Source organism: Cavia porcellus, unplaced genomic scaffold (assembly GCF_034190915.1).
Source record: "Cavia porcellus strain 051 isolate PalLab524CR breed Dunkin Hartley unplaced genomic scaffold, mCavPor4.1 scaffold_21, whole genome shotgun sequence".
Lineage (NCBI taxonomy): Eukaryota > Metazoa > Chordata > Mammalia > Rodentia > Caviidae > Cavia > Cavia porcellus.
Genome location: NW_026947504.1, coordinates 44,149,049 through 44,167,820, shown reverse-complemented (window position 1 = coordinate 44,167,820; position 18,772 = coordinate 44,149,049). Strand labels below are relative to the sequence as shown.

Genomic DNA, 18,772 nt, shown 5'->3' with positions numbered 1-18,772 from the left:
TACTAACATTTGCTAGCAAGTTTTTCCATCCACAGCCCCATAAGTAATAATAGCAAGTAATAATACCATAAGTAATAATACCAAGACTGGTTTGCATATGAATAAAAAAACTTTACTCAATAGATATATTTTAGATAAAAGGTGACATTTTGCAAGTAAATTTAAGTAAGAAAAACATGATGTATGGAAAGAGCAAAAAAGAAGGAATCTCACCAGCATGTGGTGCATCCCAGTACTTGGCTGGGATTACAGGCTGAGGCAGGAGGATCACAGTGAGTCTGAGGACATCCTGGATTACACAGTGAGTTCAAGGCCAGCCTAAACTGCCTAGTGAGGTCCCATCTCAAAAAATGATAAAATCAAATTGTAGAAGAAGAAAAGAGGAAAGAAAAAACCTCAAATTGTACTACTCAGTGTCTAAACTCGAATTCATTACCAATGATTTGGAGAAATAGACTGTAATATCAAGAGACTGAATTTATTTGAAGATAACAATCATATCATGGTCAAAAAACAAAAAAAAAAAACAACTGAATATTTGGTGGTATATTTTTCCTGTAAAGAAGTATAAAAGCTTCCCAGGTGTAGAGAGAAAGCAAATGGACTACGTTTCACATCACTGTAAATAGATGAAGAAAGTGAGGACAGTGCTGGACATGAGCAGGTCAGGCGAAGCAAAGTACCAATTAGGATGGAGGGGTCTAAACATGGAACCTCGGTATGTTGTTATTTTGGAGGGAAGGGTCCAAGAAAAAGTATAAATGGAGACTATAAATCTGAAGTTATCATAATTATAAGCATTCTTTCAGCAAGCCAAATGCACCATAGGGAACTCGATAGTTACAGAGTTATTTTCATTGTAACAGTTATCTATCTTTTTATCTTACAGTGTGACCTGAAGGAATATCACCAAGTGGATTCATGAACAATATAGGAATGCAAGCAGCCAAACTGATATTTGGAATTTTATTAACAAGCTCTGCAATCACCCATCGACCTCTGTTTCAGAGTCAAAACGAATGGCCTCAAACTGGAAGGTTACAGGGCATTTAAAACAGAAAACCACAAGAGACATTCTGTTGGCAACAACTTAGCTAGAATCAGAAGAGAACTCAGATAAAATGAAGTGATTCATTTTTCAGCTACAAACCTACAGAAAAAAGGACTAGATTTTTCAACATTTATCTAGATTTCATATCAGTTGTCTGGCCAGTTTGCATCATCAGCTTTGCTATATTGCATGCAAGAAATTATTATTAATGCTCAGTTGTTTGGCACTTTGAGATGTGTGTAAAATGTATGAGCTTTTCAATATGAACTCCAAATTGATCACTTTTTAAATAAAAATGTAATAGATCTGTGCTTCTAAAAACTTTGTGTACCATATTTTCTCCACTAGATGTCTCCAGAGAAATGCAAGTAAATACTGCTAATAGAAAGTACTGTTAATACCTATGCAGTTTTAAAATGGCAAGAACACCCAGCCTGGTTAAGGTCAAATAGCTACATTGACTACTTAACATAAAGGTGAATCTGTCACATAACAGGTTTGTGAAGAAAATGAGAGTCTCCTTGATGCAAAGATGGTGCACACTGCCAATACTCCACTAAAAGAAGTTCCTGCTCTACTTTTATGAGAGTTAACATAAAGAAACATCACTTCATGCTTGAGGCATAGTTAATCATCTTCTTTTCTGAATATGATTTCACTCTTAGGTACGTTAGACCACAGCATATTTGGAAGACTGATTTAGTGAAAATCCATTGGAAATACTTTATCGGGAAGGTGCCTCGGATTTTTCCACCTATTGTTGACTTATATGTCAATGCAAATATTCAAGCATATCTTTTGCTTTTTTGATCACTCCAAATTGCCCATTGATTTTTTTTTTTTTTTGAGACAGAGTCTCACATGCAGTTCGAGCTGGCCTTGAGCTTATTTTGTCCCCCAGGCTGATCTTGAACTTGCAAAGATTTTCCTGCCTCAGCCTCCCAAGTGCTGGGATTACAGTACACCACTAAATTTAGCTGATGTTTAAGTTTGTTTCCACGTTTTAAAGATGGAGAAAAATCCACAAAATTTAATTTTTGCTTACTTTGAGTTCCCTTAACTATTCCTTTATTCATAATAACCTAAAAATGTTAAGAAAACTTTTTTCTTCACTCAAAGATAATGAAGATCTCTGGATGTTTCCCAGAATTTTAGCTGATAGAGCTGCTAAGCCTGGTGTCAGTTATGGTTGGAACCCTCATGGCCAAAGCGTTTGTATAACGAGGAGGACTTCCCCACAAGACACAGCCTTAGCCTTGAGGCCTCTTCATGTTTTACAATAAGTACTGTTATGTGCAACTTATACTTTGAAAAGTCTGCCAGAAAGCAAAATGATACTCAGGGAATGTTTTCAAAATCCTAAAGGCTATTTTTTTACAGAGGGGTTTATAAAAAATATGGTACAAGGAACCACTCTGAAAAAAAATACCAGCTTCTAAACATCTGCTCTTGGTTTGAATACCCAGGTTTGTTCATTCCATTATCTGTGAAAGGCAAATTTAGAGGAGGGACACGCTGGTGACAGGGATGATAGTGCTGTGACTTGATAGTTTCCAGGGGGCAGAAGACATATTGTACAAATCCATTAAAAAGTGGAACACTGCCAGTCCATTAACATCCCGATGGCAAGACACAAATACCCTTGTCTTTCAGCCACATTAGTATTCTTCAGTTACATAATGAGCCATTTATTTTCCATTAATGAGTTACTTTTCCAAATCAGACTCTTCAACCCTGTAAAGTCAGACATATTTCATTCTTCCACCCAAATGCTAAAAAAAGTGTGCAGCCCCACTGGGACAGAATTCTTTCACAGGCCAGAAGAACAGAAAACAATGGGTCTTCTGTGGAGAGAGAGAAAGATAGACTGACTGACAGACACAGAAAGAAACAGAGACTTTTGATGACTGTTCTGGAAGGGAAGAATTGTGTCCTTCCCTAAACTTTCCAACATGTGTTTTCCATCTTTTTGATGTGTTTTCTGAAACTGTTTCTTTCCTTCACCCTACCACAAACTGCAACCATATATCAGGGTTCAAGCATGATGGGCCATGCATTCCTCCCATTATGGCCATATAGTATGATATTGAGGACTGATTTTAGCTTTTTAAGTTACAATACTATGATCTTTTCACAATTTGATAACATTTTTCTTTGCATGGATTATTCTCCAAACTCTAAATTTGCAACTAATTCGTATGCATAGTCTGGCTCTCATTTTAAAGACCTTCTTTAACTAATCCTAACTATAAAATTTGCTGAGGGCTGGCATTTGTCGACCTCCAGGGAATTTTTACAAGTTCCAAACATGCTTCTCAGGTTGGATACATTTAAAATCACTAGTCTGAAATTCTGTAGAGAAAGATCTAAGATTTTCTTTTTGTTGTATGAGCATACCATGATTCTCTTAAAAATGTACATCTTTATCAACTGTCAATAATCAGTAATCTTTTATATAACGACATCAAGAATGTTCTAGAAGCTAATTTACTGATACAGAAATGTATTTTCATAAAACGTTTCTTCTGTTGTATTCAATAAGCAGTTACAGACCACCGTATGTACAACCTAAGAAGAAAGAGTCATTGTATGATGTAAATCAGAAAAATACAGTTATAATAATAATTTAATTGAGACAAATATTATGACAGATTAATATTGTTTTTCTCACAAGATACCATGAAGGAATGAAATTGATCTTTTCTGTTGTTTTTTTTTCTAGGTTCCTCTGTGAACATCTCCTACATTTTCAATACCTCAATACCAAAATGTTCAAATTGAAAAACAGGCTTCTGAATCATATTTCAGAATGTATTGTTTCATTGGAATAAGCTAGCAGTAAGTTGCAGAATTATTTTAACAACTGGGTGTAAAAATCCCATAGGATGCTTCAGTGTAATTCTTCTTGGAATCCATTCTGACCCAATTCAGCCTTCCCTAAAAGGCCTTCCAACTGGACAGCATGAAGAGTTCAGGCAAAATTTCTCCTCATTTCCCCTGGGAAAACAGCACTAATACACCATTACAAATGGTGCAACAGAGTGTGTTAGAGGTATACTTTTACTCTAAGACACTGTGTAACTTGCTCAAGAAGATTTATAGCAGTTATTACTGTCAGCCAAATGTTGATGTTCAGGTTTCCTTTACGCTAAGCATTCTGAGCATTTGAAATCTCACATGTCAATTAGCAAAAGTCACATGCCTTGATTAGAAGTTGCTTAGTGTGAGGATGAGATACTGATGATGCTTGATAAAATCAGAAGAATAATACCAGCAATGCCCTGTTTCTTAATATGCATTTAATTGTTCCATTACTTCTGGATCAGCAGTCCCTGTCTCCAGTCAGGGATGATTTGGTCTCGTGGTTATCAGTACATGTTGCTGCCTGCAGATGTTCAACATTATGTCGAATACGTAATATAAAAAAGCTCAACTTTTTTTCCCTCTCTGCTTTATTCCAAAACTTAGAGGAACTTGGCCAGTTTATCTACTTGCCAGAAGTTTTACGTTAACTCCAGATATATGTTAACTCTCTATATGCCATGAGATTTGAAAAGAGAAGGCAAATGGAAATTAATTCCCCAGGTTAGTAGAACTACAAAGAAAAAAGTAGGGTCTCTGACATGAGAGAGCAAGTGGAATTCTGCTTTCATATTTTATGCAAATAGTAAATCTTTACAACATTTAAGATTAAATCTTACCAACATTCACTACTTTGTGATTAGCAAATTTACCACTGTTTTGCTAAAAAGTAACCTTTCAATTCTGATGTGAAATGAATCTGGCAACTATGCCAAGATTAAATATTAATCTCCTTGAAACTTATATTCTGAAATGAATAGATTGCAGGACATTTCTTAAAACTCAGACCAAATCATTTGCAGTTTAAAACTCTCTAAAACACAAAGAGGTAAAATTGAAATATAAACATACAATGAGTCACCTCATGCTGTTCAAAGTATTCTTTACAATGAGAATAAAAAGAGCTTCAGTATATTCAGAATATAACTAACCCAAACATATTTTGCTGGCAACTTGAAGTTGCTGATGTTTCTTGGAGAGAGTTCAGATTCCCAGGTTGATACAGTGTTCCCTCCCACAGCTCTGACATGTATATAAACTCTGAGTTCTCCAAAGCCCACTGCCAGTTCTCTTCGTGGACTAACTGTAGCGGAGAGACTAAGATGATTCCCTTCCTGCCCATATTTTCTCTGCTGCTGTTGTGTGTTGTTAACCCTGCAAATTCCAATAGTTATTATGACAAGGTCTTGGCTCACAGCCGCATCCGGGGCCGGGATCAGGGGTAAGTCAGTGATTTGATTTCATGAGTGTTTTTCCCCTCAGTTTGTTATATGTCCGAGTATGCCTGAGGTTACTTACATAGAGCCTTCCAGGTGTCTTACCTTGCTTACTGCAAGGTGATGGAAAGAGAACCGTTAAGTTGTGGGATTTATGTATGCATTTAAACTTTAAGAACTGCTGTCAAGTTAATTTGAATGTAATTGCTTGTTTATAAACATTAACTTTTATCTAATTAATGAAATGTAACAGGCATGCCTTTCTGATTCAGTATATTTATGTTCTTATTTCCTTTATAATGTATGGAATGGGGTTTCAAAGATGAAGAACCTATTGTGAGAGCATCTCACATATAAAAAATGCTTTAAAATATCTTACATGACTTCAGAGCAAATTTCATTTAAATTATATATGAAAATTAAATACTGTATAATGTAACTAGATTTCTGAAATCTTTGAAGGTTTTTTTTTTATTTTGAAGGATAAATGCAACTACAGCTTAACATTGCTAGAAGTTATTAGACATAATTTAGTAACTTAATTACTGATTTATGCTTTTTTAAAAATGTGAATCTTGGCACTTCTTCCTGGGCTTCAAAAGGATTTTGATCATGCTTAACAGCTCCCTTCCTTACAGTGCCAATAAAACTTCCATCTCTTCCAGAGGAAAAAAAGTAAACTGAGACACAAGATGTTTACATGTTCAGCTTACATTCAAAGATTTCCTTTAGCACCTTTATGTTCAAAATGTAATTTTTGCATTAATTTACTTCTGTATACCTAGAGGGTGACAGAATAGGTTGCATCTGCACACAGTGAGTCTTGTCTCTTTTCCTCTCTGATCTCTCATTATCTGGAGTTCTAAAATTAATTTCTTCCTCCCAAAGAGTATAACGTTTGATTTCAAAAGATTAAGTGACTTAGTCACTTTTAAAAGTAATAAGATATATAAAAAATAAAATCATGTTAAACTTATTTCTGTTTGAGTGTTCTATTGGGTTAACTTTTTCAAATACTGATCTCTCAGAGACACATAATCTCCCCTCTCTGTGTCTCTCTCTCTCTGTCTCTCTGTCTCTCTCTGTCTCTCTGTATTTCTCTCTGTCTCTGTCTCTCTCTGTTTCTCTCTCTCTCTGTCTCTGTCTCTCTCTCTCTGTGTCTCTCTCTGTCTCTCTGTCTCTCTCTGTCTCTTTCTCTGTCTCTCTCTCTGTCTCTGTCTCTCTCTGTCACTCTGTGTCTCTCTCTCTCTGTCTCTCTCTGTCTCTCTCTCTGTCTCTCTCTGTCTCTCTCTGTCTCTCTCTCTGTGTCTCTGTCTCTCTCTCTGTCTCTCTGTCTCTCTCTCTGTCACTCTGTGTCTCTGTCTCTCTCTCTGTGTCTCTCTCTGTCTCTCTGTCTCTCTCTATCTGTCTCTCTCTCTGTCTCTCTTTGTCACTCGGTGTCTCTCTGTCTCTCTCTCTGTCTCTCTCTCTGTCTCTCTCTGTCTCTCTGTCTCTCTCTCTGTCTCTGTCTGTGTCTGTCACTCTGTGTCTCTCTCTGTCTCTCTGTCTCTCTCTCTGTCTCTCTCTCTGTCACCTGTCTCTCTCTCTGTCTCTCTGTCTCTCTCTCTCTCTCTGTCTCTGTCACTCTGTCTCTCTGTCTCTCTCTGTCTCTCTGTCTCTCTCTATCTCTCTCTGTCTCTCTCTCTCTGTCTCTCTGTCTCTCTCTCTCTGTCACTCTCTGTCTCTCTATCACTCTGTGTCTCTCTGTCTCTCTCTGTCTCTCTCTCTGTCTCTCTGTCTCTCTGTCTCTCTCTCTCTCTCTCTCTCTCCCCACCCCCATAGACATTAGTTTCAGTGATTCAGTAGAATTGGATCTGAAATTGGATAAGTGTGAAACTAAAATCATTTGTTTGAGTATAAAATTCATGTCTTATTCTTTTGTTTAAAACATCTGACCTATAACTACAAAAAATAAGTACTGGTAGGACGTTAATTTCTCTCCTTTCCTTCTACCCTACAGCCCAAATGTCTGTGCCCTTCAACAGATTTTGGGCACCAAAAAGAAATACTTCAGCTCCTGTAAGAACTGGTATCAGGGTGCCATCTGTGGAAAGAAAACGTGAGTCTCATCTATTCCTCCACTTTCCAGTTCCAAAGGTAGCAGGATGGACACACACATGCTTTTTCTTAGATAGGTATACCACCCTTGATGTCACCCCAAATTAGGAGTTTTTGAAGAAAATATCATAAATATGAATAAAGAAACCTCCTTTGGGTCTCCACTATTGAAACACAGATTTCTCCAAGTCTGGAGAGCCAAAAAGCTGGCAGATCACAAAGCAATCAGTGTGTAATTATCTCTGTTTTTAAATTCTGTTTGTTAATTGATTCTCGTTCATCTTAGATATAAGCCAGCTAGCTCTGTGCCTCATTTTCCATATATTAGTCTTAAAAAGTGGACTGAAGAAAAAAGAGCAAAAATTCACTTACAGTCAATTAGAAATTATCTAACATACTACATTTTACCGGAAGTTTTCATCAAAGCTTAAAGCTGAAAACAGCTTTAGAAAGCCATCCTCTCATTTAACCCATTGTTTCCTAGGTTGAATGTCCAAGGGTCTACAAATGTGATAATGGAAGCCTATTGATATATTTAATATTCCAAGAACAAAAAGATGTTAACTCTCTAACTTAGTTACATATTTCTCTGATTAATATAAAAGTGGAAGGTATGATTTACTACTTAAAAGACATGCTTCTTTGTTTATACTACCATAAATATGGTTATGAAGAAATAAAAATCTTGGACATACATAAAAGGTTAAGAATTCTTCGTATCACATGAAGACATTATTTTACGATGGAAAAGCTGAGTCAGATGTAGGATAAATTGCTAACTCAGAGTGATTTTAAATGCTATTCTCAGTCAAGGGGATGATGGAAGGGACACTTTCATTCTTCCTATTAATTTGCACTCTCCCTTCAATGCAGGATATTTTGAGAAACAGATCTAGAGACCCTGCTTAGCACATGGTGTGAACTTTTGTTATCCTAAATTGAGTGAAGAATTGGTTAAAACACATGTCTAACCAACATTATTGGTATAAATACTAAATAAGGAATCACTTAATCTCTTGGAGGCTTTACCTGTGAAATTTGGATTTCATATTTACAGGCTTTCTGAAGTGATAAAATTATGGGTGTGGAATTACTGTTACAAAATCTTATAATTTTAATGTTTCTTAAACTGAAACTACAATATTTTAAACAAATACATATGAGTAGGTGAGAAAAGGAGTTATGATCAGACACCTACTTGAAATGAAATGATTACATTTACTGCCAAGCATAATTTAGGTAGACTTTAGCTAGATTGTATCTCCCCCTGGTTAACAAGTCTAGGACTCTGCAGAACTTTTCTGGTGGTTTCCTATTCATTGACTTGATAGAATTTCAACTTGATGTTGCATTTTGAACTAGATGGTATTCCCATTAGTATTCCCATTAGTGTCCCCTAGACTGGTGAGTCACTCAGACAATTGTAATGTGACTCGGTTTTTATAGTTATCTTCTCCAAGATGTAAGCCAGGCACCAACACGGAAGACTAAGATTCTGAGCTCTCCTCTCTTCTTTATACTCTTATATACCACGCAGCAGATTGGAAATGCTGACTAACTAGAGAAAAAAGAATTTGCCTTCTGAATATGTTGCGGAAATATTCATTACATTCTTCCTGGTTATTAAAAAGTATACTATAACCCTATCCTATTCATGTAAATATATTAGAAATGGAAAATTTTATACAAATGATAAGCCAAGATTCCTTCTTCCTCTCCATTAAAATAAAAAAGAAGAATTCTGCTTTGATGTCTGGCTTTTTACAAGAAATATAACAATGGCTTCTTTATTCAACCACATAACCTAATATTTCCCCAGTAACTTCATTTACACAAACTCTTTTACATCTGTACTGAAATAGATGCAAATACTATTTCCAAATATCTAAAGAAATAAATAATATTGGCAAGAGCAATGGCTGGTTTTCTATCTGCCGGCTTCCACTACAGTTTCCAGAGACATATGTAAGACTTCATGTCCTGTTGGCAGAAATGTTTGCCTCCTTGTTCCGTGATTGCTTTGGGAATTGGGAGAAAAGAAACACTGCAAGCCTGATGAAAAACATGAACTTTCCTAGGTTTATGACATTGTCCAATATCATATATATATATATATATCTCCAGTTATAAAGTCAGTGTTCTGAGCTGTGCTTAGTAATGAATTTTCTTTCCTCTTGCTTTGTCTTACTCGTAGTGTGGAAACATTAAATTTATGTGACATAAATGTTCTCTTGAAAAACCCTAAAATTGTTTTTGAATTTTTATACCTTTTGGTACATTAATTTCCTAAATAAGAACTGATCCTTGGGTTATATTAGCACGTGTTATAGAAATTTTTGTCATGTAAATAATTTCTCCTATTCATTATTTTACTCCGTCTCTAGATTAAGTATATTGTATATTACATCTTTATAGTATGCATGAAATCTAACTTTAATATACTCCCTTGGCATCCCAAATTTCAAATATTTTTATGTGAAGATTCAGGTAAATGAAACAAGCTTTTCGTGCAATTTATATGTTCCCCATATCACTTATTTTTAAAATATTAGATAGTACTTGAATTTGGTATCTTCCACATTATTTTATTTATATCTCGTTATATAATTATACTCTTTTTTCTATTCTTCTAATATTCTGTGTTAGAAAATTTTCATTATCAAAATAGAAAAGTAGGAATTCCAAGTTCATAAACAAGTCACAAATCATAGTTAATTAATTAGTATATCTGACTTCAATTTGAAAACACTTTTTTACTAGTAGAAGATAACCTCTTATATTCCTAAGATTTTACATCTTGAAGTTTTTACTGTATTAATATATATCAAACTAAGAACATGATTTTCATCCTTATATTTGGTAGACTTTCTCTTCAATATGTCAAACTTTTTCATTCATTTTTTACTCCTTGAATACAACCACTACAAATAAAGATAAATAAAATAATGTCCACATTAGCTAGTCTATGCTTAGTGACACAGTTGCACAATAGTCTATGATTACCACCATCTGTATGATAATTTATCAATTAAAATTTAAAATTTTCTGTTCCTCTGTAATAATTTCTTTCCAATTGTTTGATGCATTCCTCTTTGCATTGATATTGAAAAACATAGATCACTATGTGGAGGATTAGGTCAATAATCAGCTGGTTCCAAGACAGGGTGGCATGACAGAGGGGCAACAGTCCATGACAGTGGCAGATATCAAAAGCAGCAAGAACAAAAAGAGGAGAGCTAGAGAAGATTCTTTCCGGCACTTATATTGTATGCAGCATACTATCCTAGGGTGGGTATAACACTCACATCCATAACCCCAGTTGGACCATGAATCAGTTATAAATTCTAGAAGTCAGCCCCATGACTTCATGAGTTTTGGAGGGATATCCAGACACCATAACATTCTGCCCCATCTCCCTCCAAAGACTCATGTACATCCTTTATGCAAAAGAGATTTAGTCCATCCCAAAGAGTTGCCAAAGTTTAAATAGTTTCAGCATTGCTGAAAAGTCCAAGTCCAAAATCTCCTCCAAGATGTAGGGCAAATTCTTTGCTGTGAGACCCTGTACAAATGAAAAGTAAGTTAAACACTTCCAGTACTCAGTAGCACAAGATAAACATTACCATTCCAAAAGTTACAAAAAGGGGAATGTGAAAGAATGGGACCAGAGCAAATCAAACATCCAGCAGGGCAAATATTAAGTTCTGTAGTTCCATGTGGGACATTTGAAGCCATCTGTGGCAAGTTGTGATTGCAAAGGGCTTGTGCGGCTCTGCCTCTATGGAATTTCTAGTGGTTCTGTCTCCCAGGGTTTCTTTCTTAGGCCCACTACTCAATTCTTGCAGCTTTCCTTAGAGGATCCACGTTCCTGAATTTTACAAACTTCTGGGTTATTCACTGTATCTGTGACTTCCCATCCACAGCCTTCTTCTGAAATCTGGGTGGAAACCTTTTTAATCTCGGAATTCTTGTGTTCTAAATGCACCCAAAACTAGCACCACTTGGATGATGCCAAGGTACACTGCCAACAGGAGCAGTATCCGGGCTTTCTCCTCTCTTTTCTCGTTCTTCTTCTTCTCTCAAGGAGGTCCAGTTCCTGGATCACTGAGCACTCTGAAAACCTTATTCTCAGTAACAAATTCTGTAGGCAGCTGCTGTTCTGGGACCTGGTGTGGCCGCTGCCACCAATCTGCAGCATGGTGTGGCTGCCACCATTCTGGAACATAGTGCTCTATATTACCTCAGAGCACACATGCTCCTCACAGTAAATTTTTTAAGCTGCAAACAGTAAAGTGTTACTGCATCTTGTGTTGCCCTCATACCATCTTTTATATTTTCCTGTTTCTTCTCAGCAATTGAAATTTCCTCAGCTTTATCTTTTCAGTCTACAGATTTACTGGAGCTTTTTGCAATCCCACATTTTAAATCATCCTGCTGGGCTCTTTGCTCTTGATTCACAACATAAATCTGGCTAAATGCACCCAACAATAGCCATGCCCCTGCCTCAACATCGACTTCTTTGAAATTTCTTCTGACAGGTTAATTTGTTCATACCCTTAATCTTAGTCTCAGGCAAAATCTCTGGACACCAGCAAAATGCCAACAAATGTTTTACCAAGCCATAACACACATCTGGAGTCCGACAGCCAATGCAGTCCTTCTTTCCAGCAGAAACCTCTCAAGCCCAGTCTTTCCAGGCAGGATTTCTGTCAACCTTCTGGTCTTTTGAGCTTTCACGAGAATCTCCCACACAGAGTAACCTAAGGCATTCCAGATCAACTCTTATGTTATACCTCTGAACCTTTCCAGACTCTTCCCACCAGCCATTCCAAAGGCCCTTGACTTACATTGTTAGGTATAGCCACAACAATGACCTCACCTCTCTGGTACCAAATTCTGTTTTCATTATTTTTTTCTTATTACTGAGACAAAATATCCCATACCCAAAGTGAGCGACTGAAAAGTTTATTTGGCTCAGTTTGTGGAGGTTTTAGTCTGTAATCAGCTGGCTCCAAGGCAGGGTGATATGGCAGAGAGGCAACAGTTCATGGCAGTGGCAGATATCAATAGCAATAAGAGCCGAAAGGGAGGAGCATAGACAAAAGACATTTTCTGTCCCTTATATTGAATATAGGCTCCCATCCTAGGGTGGGTGTAGCACTCAACCCCATAACCCCAGCATTGGACCATGAATCATCACAAATTCTAGAAGGCTGCCACCATAAATACATGAAGTTTTGGGGGAACATCTAGACAGAAACCATAGCACTACATAAAATTTTGATGAAAAATAATTCCTATACTACAACCTGAAGAACTGTTTAAAATACCTTACAGGGATTGATGAGACGAAAAGCAGGATTACATGATTAATAACATAAAAATGAAAACAATTAGACAGCTTTAGCTTACTATTTTCTCTCAAACATAGCAATTTAGATAAAGTTACTTTGGCTATACTATATTCTTGTTTGAATTTTCTAGTTTTTTGCCTTAGTTATTACCACAGAAAAAGTACTTTGTAAACTTTGAGCAGTGTATTATTTTCTCAAATGCTATGTTCTTGAATTTGAAACAAATTCATTTAAGTTGGGTTTCAAATTTTACAAAACTAAAATTACATCAGGGATATTTTAAGGATTATATCTAACAAGATCAAATGAATAACTAATGATATTTCTAAAATAACATTTTTTAAAGTTAGAAATGAGATGAACTTTTTCAGGAAGAGTTCTAATGTTTATAAGAATTTATACTGATAACCATTTCTATATAATTCAAGTTTATAAAATTATTCCAAAACAAACTTTGGTTTGATATTTCACAAATAACTTGTGAGTAGTATTATTTTTCTACATGTACAGTAAATAGTCAAGGAAGTTAGAAATCTCTTAATTCGCTTGAGGTCATGTGTCTACCAACTAGTAAAACTGAGACACAAATTCCATTCTTCTAGATCAGAACTGTTGAAAATTTCCACATTGCCGTGAGACTGTAGAAAGAAAGCAAATACAAATAAATGTATGTGTCCCAGGTAGGAGCAGGAGTTTCTGTATGTTCAGTAAATCATTGCAACAAGTGATATATTTTACCAAGCTTAAATAAAATGTATACCATATATTGTTTCCATTTTAATGTTAATTTTTTTTTCTAATTCATAGGACTGTATTATATGAATGTTGTCCAGGATATATGAGAATGGAAGGAATGAAGGGCTGTCCAGCAGGTAAAATCTAAATTTTTCCCAAATAATGAAGAAATTAACTTTTGTGAAGCAAAACAGTTGGAAAAGCTTGAGGAAAATCATTGGGTGTGAGTGTGTGTTTGTGTTTGTGTTTGTGTTTGTGTGTGCATCTACAGAAGTCAGCATCATCACAAATTCAGCATATATTCTGTACATCTTTGTGCTAAGCATAACATTTATAACAGTGGTAATATTAGAATAAATTTCTTGTGCACTAGAGTGGATGCTGGTTTAGTCATAAATTTAATTAGTTCAACTTCCCCTCAAGAACGTAAGTCCTAACTACAAAATTCCTTCATTGGAAGTTGTTTCGGATATCTGCTACTGACTTCTTAGCAACACACATCTTCTCTAGTTGAGAAATTTGTTTTTAAAACATTCTTTATACTGAAATTTGGTTTCCCATACTTCTGCCAATTAGGGAAAAAAGAGTATCCACCTCCTTTGAAAAGACAAACATGCAGATGTTTAATCTAATCGTCACACTGTTCCTCCGGTTCTGCTCTCTTTCTCAAGTTTTCTCTTCTCAGGGTTGCTTATCCCTCAGTTCTCTCATGGGGCGTAGTCTCTGGACCCCTCACCCTCAGGGACCCAAACTCATAAAATCATTTAGTTTATGGTCTTAATCTGGTGTTTCCAACACAAGTAGGTGCGAGCGGCTAAGAGAACATCAAAAGACAGGCACTGCGCTTTGGTTAACATCATTTGTAACCATGTTGCAAGAGTTACTGATATTGCATCTGTAATCAATAATCAATTAATTATGAAAGATTAATTGCAGACTTGTTTTCACATGAAAACTTTCAAGACAGATGTCTTCCTAGGATTTTTCACATCTAGACAAAGGACTTACACTGAACCCTGTAAAATTTAACCGTGTTCATTTGACTCAATTTCCTCCTCTTTTTTGAGGTCTTTTTTATTTTATGATTTAATCTATTAATTGTGTCATTTCATCTTAGATTCCTTCACAAACATAATAGCCATTTCTCCTCTGGTAATATCCAAACTATACAATTGTTAAATCAAATCCAGTCAGAAGAGTAAGTTGACTTCATCTTTCAGGGTGACACTACATGTATCTTTCTTCTAACATTCAGGAGAAATGTTTGAAAATATTACATATTTAGATCTGTTTCCTTACTGAATTTATAATGAAACAAGGAACTCTGCATATTTGGAGTTCTTTCACATTTTCCACATATTTTAGTTTAAAATTCCCAAATCTTAAAACTTATGGATTTAAAAACAGTTTCATTATTCAGGATTTCTATCATGTCAAATCAACATGATAGAAATGATTGCTATGCCATTATCAATGAGAAATGAATCTTTTATTTAAAATCTAAGATAATCAGGCATATTACTAATAATTATAATTGAATTATTATTGAAGTAGCAAGCTTCAGACAGAAATAGACTAACTGCTAATCCAAAATAATAGTTTAATACTCATTTCCCCTGAACACAAAAAATATGTATGAAGTGATAATTTTGGGTAGTATTACATTATGCAGCATCAGAAAGACAGATTTCATGTAAAATTAATGATTCATAGAACGTTATAGCAGAAATTGTTACTTAAATGTGCCAGTAAACTTTGTGTAAAATTTAAATGATGTGAAATAATACTCTGGAAACTTCACCTTAAGTATGCGCTTCTTGATGTCTTTCAGTTATGCCCATTGACCATGTTTACGGGACTCTGGGCATCGTGGGGGCCACCACAACACAGCACTACTCCGACGTCTCAAAACTGAGGGCAGAGATTGAAGGAAAAGGATCATACACTTACTTTGCACCGAGTAATGAGGCTTGGGAAAACTTGGATTCTGTAATTCATCATTTTTATTGTTATATTTATTATAGTCTATTGTTGTTGCCTTTTATTTGACTATCTTTGGTGTTAGGAAGAATGTTTTATCTTTCTATTGTACACATAAGAAAGCATATAAAGGATGAGTTCACACACCCATAAATGAATAATTCCCCCAAAGACACATAGAATGAATTTTAAACAGCAAGAATGGAATGAAAGGGCACTTCTCAGTCTGTTTTACTCCTTTCCTCTTATCTTATTAGTTGTAGCAAAATATATATAATTTTGGGCAACATATCTGATAGAAAGTTAAATAAAAAAGGCTGATAAAATTTCAAATATATCATTTGCTATGTTAACTATACTTTACCATGTATGCTTAATTGCATGCAAATATCTATAGCTGTTCAAAAATTATCTGATTTATAAGTACATGTATAGGTAATTTAATGAATTATTATAGACAGTACATTTGATTTTCAGGCTTTATGCACAGTTTTATTTATAGTATGCTAAAATATGACAATTGCTAAATCTGTTTTCAGATTGATTTATAACTAACCCTATGCCTTTTACTTGATTCAAAAATGGATCTATAATTTCCACTACAATCAAATATATCTGTGAAAATGTAGGCATAAACCTACAGTCATTGTCCTGAGACATCAACCATGTGATTAATTAAGTTATAGAATTCCTCCAATGGTGGTACTTCCCTACCTCTCAACTGCTTCTACAGTTACTTTTGATGACTATTCTTCCCTGCCTTAAGAATACAAATTATAGCCTGGTGTGGTGGTGCACACTTGTAATCCCAGAACTCAGGAGGCTGAGGCAGGAGAATCATTGCAAGTTTGAGACCAGTCTGGGCTACAAAATGAGCTCAAGAGCACCCTGAACTGCATAGCAAGACGCTGTCTCAAAAAGACCAAATAAATAAATGAATATTTTTAAAAGAATAAAAGATTTAAAAAGAACTCTTCCATGAACTCAAATCTGCTCTATATTTTTACTTCTGATGACTTCAGTTTTCACTATAGTGCTTATAGCTGTGATGTCTGTGTTTCTTATATTTGTTTCTCCTTGGTATCCCAGTAATTACTGAGTCCATCTTAATATTTCTTCTTAGATGTACCATGTACATCTTTAAACAAAAGACTTCCAAAGCATATTCCTCTCCTTTTTATGCAAATAATAACATTTGGTGACTTTTCTTCTCTAATTGGCAACACCAATTTCAATGTTCAGATGGAAAATTATGAGTGATCCTTACCTTTTCTCTCTCCAGCTCTTAAAAACCACTGTTAAGCAACTAGATCTAATGTTTAACCTAATCATCTTTAATGTTTCTGTTGTGCTTTACCACCCAGTTTATCTGCCTAAAACCTCATTATAAAGATTACATTTCCAGTGTCACAAAATCTTCAGTGATTGCTTATTCCCAGTTTTACTTTGGAAAGTAAAGTCTTCCGCAGTGTTTTCCCATGTACCTTCATAAATATCTTTCCTAATATTATCTGATCACCATAAAAATCTGTGTTTGTCAAACTGGATGACTTTGTTCCCCAACATCTACTCTATGTCTTCACTGGAGGCAGAGTGACCACCACACTATTCTTTTCCATTTAGAGCATCTCTGTTCTTCAAGGTTTATCTCCAAGTCACTTTAAGAACAGCTCACAGTCTTCATTTGACCCCTGGGATGACTTTTACCTTCTATGTTAAATCATACTCTGTTTTATTTTATCTCTTGTATGATGAACACTATAAAGGCTGATCATTTGTCTTAACATTGGTCTAACACTGAGTGAAGCATGACATAATACATTGTATTGGGTAGAATAAAGTGTACAGGATGGTTAAACTCTTGAATTTTATGGCATAAAGATGAAATCCCTGTTAAACTCAAGAAGTATTCAAATACAATGTCATTTTCCTGTTTTTTTCCAGTTGCAATACTTTAAGTGTGTAAACTATCATATCCCAGAGGTCTTTAATTTTATATCAGTGCTATCTCTTAACAAATGTATTCATTTAAACATTTTGCCTTATCTGTAAAAAATTTTAGTGTCAAATTCACAACCCGTAACTCAGTACCTCAACTTATAAAATTCTCAATAAATTGAGATAATGATTTACGTCAATTTGTATGATCAACAGACAATGCAATAAAAAAGTAACAAGCAAAATAGAAATAGGATAATCATAAAATTTCATTAGTGAGCCAAAATTAAATAACCCTCTATCATTTCAATGTTCCCCAGGACATCCGTAAAGGCTTGGAGAGCAATGTAAATGTTGAATTACTAAATGCTTTGCATAGCCATATGGTTGATAAGAGAATGCTGACCAAGGATTTAAAAAATGGAATGGTTATTCCTTCAATGTACAACAATTTGGGGCTTTTCATTAACCACTATCCTAACGGGGTAAGTTTCATTTTTAAAAAGTTCATTTCTGAGGAGCACTTCCCTTAATTTTGTCTTTACCTTTTATTTAATGTTCACAGAAAGAATAAAATGTTAGTAAGAATAATATTAATGCTTATATCATGCCTTCTCCCCAAACCAAAGGCATGTAAATGTTCAATTCAATTTCTGTTCTCTATCAAAGATTGTCTTACAGTAAATTCAGATGTTCTAAGAAATGTTCTAAGAAATGTTCTAAGAGTCAGTAAATAATGTGTTTTAATTATGAAAAGGCAAAGAAGGTTTTTAAGAGAATGAATGATGGGTTTTCATCTACTGTCCAGCTATTATGCTGATGGAGGTTCTTCAGTATTTGGATAGGAATTGTGGGAAACTGCCAACAGGATTCTTTCAACAGTCAAATTCCCAGGGACAAATGGTTGATAATAAGCAATACTTAGGTAGCTGCTGTGATCTTATTTTATCTTACAGTAATTATTTATTTCACTCTCTCTGAAATTATTTTAGGATTAGATTTCTTTCAGTAACTCACTGACCTACATTATAAAGAGTTTATGAGTACCTGTATTAAAAAAGAAAGTTTCCAGCGAAAAAAGACTTTTCCCTTATGTTTCCTGAAATACTGTGTAACTGACCTGAGTTCTGAATTGGTTCTGTTTTCTCTCATTTTGTTTTTTAGATATAGTGATATGCAAGTCTTCATTATATAATTTGCATTCAGTGCATAGAATCCCTTAGATTATAATTACTAAAATAAATGAAAAACTAGGAACAGACTTGTGGTCTCAGTGGTCAGTGGCTAGCTCTGATTTCAGTACTTTGATTTTCCCAAAT

General features: G+C 35.1%; 1 protein-coding gene across 14 annotated transcripts in view; it reads left to right on the top strand.

The window, feature by feature from the left end:
- Positions 1–5,181: 5,181 nt before the first annotated feature.
- The window catches only part of Postn (periostin), a 36,056-nt gene continuing 22,465 nt past the window's right edge, over positions 5,182–18,772 (top strand). For 10 of the 14 annotated variants that reach the window (XM_063232651.1, XM_063232650.1, XM_063232646.1 and 7 more), the window contains exons 1-5: positions 5,182–5,354; positions 7,349–7,447; positions 13,608–13,672; positions 15,367–15,524; positions 17,774–17,938. In XM_063232651.1, the coding sequence (XP_063088721.1) occupies positions 5,236–5,354; positions 7,349–7,447; positions 13,608–13,672; positions 15,367–15,524; positions 17,774–17,938 (606 nt within the window). In that variant the 5' untranslated portion in view covers positions 5,182–5,235. The remainder of the gene's footprint in view (positions 5,355–7,348; positions 7,448–13,607; positions 13,673–15,366; positions 15,525–17,773; positions 17,939–18,772) is intronic. The other 4 variants (XM_063232657.1, XM_063232656.1, XM_063232655.1 and 1 more) reach the window with 1 other exon arrangement.